The following is a 5,490-nucleotide window of genomic DNA, read 5'->3' on the forward strand; positions in this document are numbered from 1 at the left end:
CATTTATTTTAGTCACAAAATGTTTGTGAATTTTACATATTCGTATGTAAAAGTTTTATATCCTTATGATCTGTCAGAAATTCACCCTGCAGAAGCCCAATATGGAGGAATCTCCATATTTTTTTTTTACATTAAAGGGTATCCCCATTAATAGATTTTTCTGCACATTACAAATTTAACTATTGAGTTCTTTTAACAGAACAGTTCATGTGTTGCACGAGCTTGATTGCTATTCTATGTCACTGGTGAAAGAAGAACATCTTGTCCTCGTCTCATCATTTCTGACTGTCCACTGTTTCTGCAAAATCCTCAAAGTAGGAAAAATCTATACTGATGTGCTCAAGTCTGAATTAAGTGCAAGTTGAAAGGGAGTATTTTCCACAGACATTTTAGAGTTCTTGAAATGAACTGGAAAATAAACTTTACATCCTCACCCTTATGTATTTTGTTGTTGGGGGTTTTTTTTGGTTTTTTTTTACAAAGCAATATGCATAATAGGAAATCAAAAACAAATAGAAAAAAATCAATTTAGGTCAGAATCCAATGTTGTGCCACACATCAGGGTGAAATACTCCTCTTGTGCTTCTTTTATGCCTCTGCCTCACTTTCCCTCTGCACCTCTCACTCCCCAGCTATTTTACCTCCTCCGTGGCCTTGTCACATTCTCTCCTTCCCTCTTTCCCTCACCTCGCCCCCACACTTTCTGCCTCTTTGTCCATTGCTCTCAGTATGCCGTGTCCTTTGGATCCATCCCTGTGCACCTTCTATCTGTTAAAATCCATAACATGGGGGGGGATAGGACTAGCAGGCACACTCTGTCTGCCAGAAATGACTCCTGTTTGACTGATGCCCCCTTCCCCCCCAACCTGTCCCTGTGCAGCTTCATTCACACTAAATCATTCTCACCTGACTGATGATTTGCTGTGTGGCTTGTGAGGCAGGACATGCATGATGCATGTGTGTGTGTGAGAGAGCTGGATGATGCATGAGGATATAGGTCGCTCATGTGTCCCAGTGGTTGCAGCCCAGAGCTCTGATGACCCACACGTGCAAACACAGATGTAAAGGAGCTACTGCGAAATTTGAGTGTGAAGGAAAGTGCTGATGGGTGGTGTTTATGGATGGATGGAAGTGATGAGGCATAGTTGCGTTTGGAGAATCCACGTTTCCTGGAGCACCGCCCCTGCACTACTGCACACGTAGACCTCACAGCCATCAGAGCATATGCACATGTATTCCTGAAGCCCTACGTGCAAAAACTACAAGTGCACCCATCACCACCCCCCCCCCCCCCCCCCCCTTTTCTTTTACCCCCCAGCAAGACGCACGCACGGAATACCGGGGCATGCCCAAGCGACGCATCGAACTGTCAGCTCCGCTGCTTCCGGCAGAAAGACCTTGTGAGTTTATTGAGGGGAGCCAGTAGGAGAGGACATGCGGGCGGGCATCGTCGCTTGCGTGGAAGCGCGGCCGCTCGCTCGCTCGCTGCTGCCGCCCCGCCAGAGCCTTGTTGTGACCCGACAAAGCGCGACAATCTGTGCAAGCTCCGCGAATCGCAACCCGGAGAGCCCCTCCTCGCATCCTCCCACCCACCCACACTCCTAAGCCGCCCACTCGTCCAGCAGAAACAGACGCTCTAAACACATTAAATATTCCATAATCCAATGATGCAATAACACCATTAAGAGCGGTATATGCATCATCCTTGGGCGAGCGCGTGAGGCTCGGATACGTGAGCCCGAGCATCCCCACACTCCATTTTGTCTCTCATTTGACACTCAGGGAAAACAAGAGCGGGGGGAAGCCAGGGAGACCTTTACGCAGACGTGGGAGAAGCGTTACGCGCGCGGAAGGGGAAGGGGGGGGGGGGGGGGGGGCAGAATCACCCACTGACATTCAGGCCTCGCCGAGAGGAGGGGGGGGGGGGGGGGGGTCGACTTATAGACCATCACAGATCAGTCGTGTTCACTCATGGTTCTAAAACGTGACATCAGTCAGCATCAGGGTGAGTTCATCACATCAGGCCCGTTTTCATTTACAGCAAACTCACGGACATGGAGGTGCGTACTCGGCCTGGCAAAGTTGCCAGCCTGCTGCCTCCTACTGACACCGATCGATGAACTGACTCCGGCTCAGATTTGACTAAAAATAAAACGAGATCGCTGAATGTGGGCCAGCATATGGACGTGGTCTGCACATCCAACGCGAGAAAGACCGTCTCTGTGACGCGCCGCCGGGCGCACCACGAAGAAATAGCGTGACAAAAATCCTCCGAAATCGTGAGAGCCTCCGAGTGACAAGTATCCCCCTTTTAGCATCTCGCCCTCATTCTCTCGCGCTCTCTCTCTCTCTCTCCCCCTCTCCTCTCCTTACATCGTTGCATACGTGCAACATCATCCCGGTGACACCGTCCACATCCACACAGCAGAACCACAACACCGACGATCGCGGTTTACGCGCAACATTTATTTACCTTTATGTCTGCCTTTCGCTGTCATCGTCACACTGCTGGATGTTTCATTGGAACAAGATGCTCATCTCCCTTTCTCCTCCCTGCTTTCCCTCTCTCTATCACTCTCTCACGGCTGTGTGTGTCTCTGTGGGGTATTATTCAGTAACGCGAAACCACCGCTAGGAGTGGAGCGCGTACGGAGCTCATGCAGCACAGGGTGTCGCACAATTGCTTTGGCTATACATAGAGGAAGAGACATCCCCCCCCACCTCCCGTTAGAAAATGGGGTAATGCCTCGGTGAGGGGGTGAATTCTAATAGAATAACGAGGGAAGACCCTGATTATGGCGTATCGTGCCGGATACCCCCCCCCCCCCCCCCCACCCCCTTAGCCATCCATCACCGCCTCCCTCTCCTAAAAGGTTCAGAGGCACATGCATGCTGACTCTCCAGTCAAACACTCCTTTTTATTATAACGTGCTATGATACATAAAAACAATAAAACAAATAATTAAAAAAATCTAATAAAAGAGAGGGATGGGGAGTGAACAGAGAGGAACGTGCTGATAAGAGACAGTGGTGCAAAGCGACAGGGATGCAGACAGAAAAAGAAACAAGCGATGAGTTAGAGCAGGATGATTGGCACAGAGGAGCGCGCACTGGCCGTGCAGGATTTTTGGCATGCCTACATTTGATCACCCGGTCGGCGGGACTTGCGTTGCCGTCGGACATCCTGAAGTCGGGACGGGATCAAGAGCCGCGGGGGAGGGGGGGGGGGTTGGGAAGGGGGTGTGGGGGTGGGAGGGGGGGGGATCTCTCCTCCGTCAAGGGCCGAGATGGTCCTGTCGGATCCTCCGGCAGACGTGGACAGTAAACGCGGCGGCTGGGTGCTTTTCTCGCTGCAGCAGTGGCATCACTCGGAGGAGGCTCCGCGCGCTCTGGGAAGGGGGAAGCCTGCTGCTGTGCCTGCGGTGACTTTGGAGGAGGATAGGCGGACACCGAGCTGCTGTAGTGGCATGCTTGGTTCCAGAATTTGTGGGTTTTTGTGTGTGTGCGTTTTTTTTTTTTTTTAAGAGAGAGAGAGGGGGGGGGGGGGTATGTGGGGCTGGGGATGGTGGCGGCGGAGTAAGGTGGAGGAAGAAGGGAGGTGGGAGGAAGGTGGAGGGGAGGGGAGGGGGGGGATCAGACTCTGGAGGTTAGAGGCCGAAAGAGACGCCTTGGAGAGAGGAGAGACGCGCAGACTCTGCCTCTAACCAGGACGCCTCCTCTGCAAGCGCTGCCGTGCAACTGGCAACACCCCGGAATGGCGAAAGAAGGAACTCCCACACACACACACACACACACACACACACACACACACACACACACACACACACACACACACACACACACACACACACACACACACACTCAGACTCAGACTCAGACTCATACCGCCATCCTGTGGAGACATTGATTACAGGGCTTTCCCCCCGCGAGACAGAGACTCCACTGTGGAGTGGGCACTTTTGGCGCATGTGTAACTGTACAGCATTTTATTTGACGGATGGTCACGTGAACCCATAGATTGGTGGTTTTTTGGGTTTTTTTTCCTTCTTGTTCTTTCTTTCCTGCACTGTGACCAAACTTGTAATAAAGCCAGAGGCAATGCGTTTGGGAGGGTTTGACATTAATCTGTGCGCCAGAATTGTAACAAAATGCGTTTTAGCCATAATGTTATTAACAAATAACTGAAAGGAAACTCAAAGTATAACAAACATACATGATATGAGGGTTTGATCTTTCGCAAACCGAATTGCTTCAAACGAAATAATCTGAGTCGAAAAGAGAGGCCATAAACACAAAATGCAGATAGAAAGATTTGCGGGTTTTTCTGTTGCCTTAGTTGGTACTAAATCATCTGTATGAAAAGCCTTGTTTACTTCCCATTTAGTCCACCGAGATTGGATGATTGACATCTGAAAAAAATCAAGGTGTAGTGGCAATTTAACAATTTACTCATTGCACAAACAGAAGCCACATCTAGTAACCAACTGCAGCCTGCTCCCATTTTTCAACCAGCATTCGTCACACGTCAACCAAAGGGTTGTGTTGGCCACTCTGCACGCCTATCGTGACACCAACACAAGTGTTGGATGGGGTTGAAGTCAGGACTTATGGCAAGTCTTTCCTTCATCTTCACTCACATATTCTGGAGCCTGTCTCTGATGAACCCGCTTTGTGGAGGCCTGCAATGTCATCCTGGAGGATAGAAACTGATCTCAGATGCTGGAGATATGTGATTGCTACTGTTTGCAGGATTTCACCTCGATATCTTTCTGCATTATACTGATTTGGACTCCGATAGAGCTTCATTTACAGCTGATATGTCTTCTATACTCTCTGCTACAGAAGCGCTAAAGAGCCTGCAGGGCCAGCTTACTGCTTTTAAATGCGTTTGCTCTATCCTGACAGTGTTTGGGTGGTGAAGTGGCAAGCACTGCTCAGAGCAGCAATGAAGTTCGCTCATGCCGACTTGACAGGGCATTTCTGTGTGGAGTTAGCATTCGCACCTTATATTTTGGGTCATTTGACTGCACCCAACAATCCAGACAAGTATTTGGGACTGTAATTTAAGATAAGATGAGGAGTTAAAGGAGTTAGTGAAAGGCGATCCCGTTGGTGTGGCAGTGGGACCGCACTTTCACTTGGTGACGTCATAATAATGCGACGGCAAACGCGATTGAGTGACGTCTGCCGTGGTGGGGGAAAGAACTACAAGTTTCCCAAAATGGACTATAAAAAGCGTATTCGGGTTTTACATGATTCAAAGTGGTTCACTGCAGACTATTGCTTTGATTACATGGTCATTTTTCCGCCACGGTGATTTTCCGTAAACGCTCGGATGAGCGGGTCCCTTTGAATGTTGTCGCGGCAATGAATTGTGGGGCAGCTTGAGCTCACTTCCTTTGGTAAAGGATACATCAGTGGTTCCTATACTAAAAGAGGCTCTAAAGGAAGCAACGAGCCTCCTTTTCTTTGCTTATTGAGAATTCGGAC

At 49.5% G+C, this 5,490-nt stretch overlaps 1 protein-coding gene across 1 annotated transcript in view; it reads right to left on the minus strand.

The window, feature by feature from the left end:
* ppp3cb (protein phosphatase 3, catalytic subunit, beta isozyme) overlaps positions 1-3,183 on the minus strand; it is a gene marked incomplete at both ends in the record, with an annotated part of 39,467 nt that extends 36,284 nt beyond the window's left edge. Inside the window, one exon of the mRNA XM_080501957.1 lies at positions 3,141-3,183. Within this exon, the coding sequence (XP_080358083.1) occupies positions 3,141-3,183 (43 nt within the window). The remainder of the gene's footprint in view (positions 1-3,140) is intronic.
* Positions 3,184-5,490: the final 2,307 nt, after the last annotated feature.

The sequence above is a fragment of the Blennius ocellaris genome (assembly GCF_963422515.1).
Source record: "Blennius ocellaris genome assembly, chromosome: 9".
Lineage (NCBI taxonomy): Eukaryota > Metazoa > Chordata > Actinopteri > Blenniiformes > Blenniidae > Blennius > Blennius ocellaris.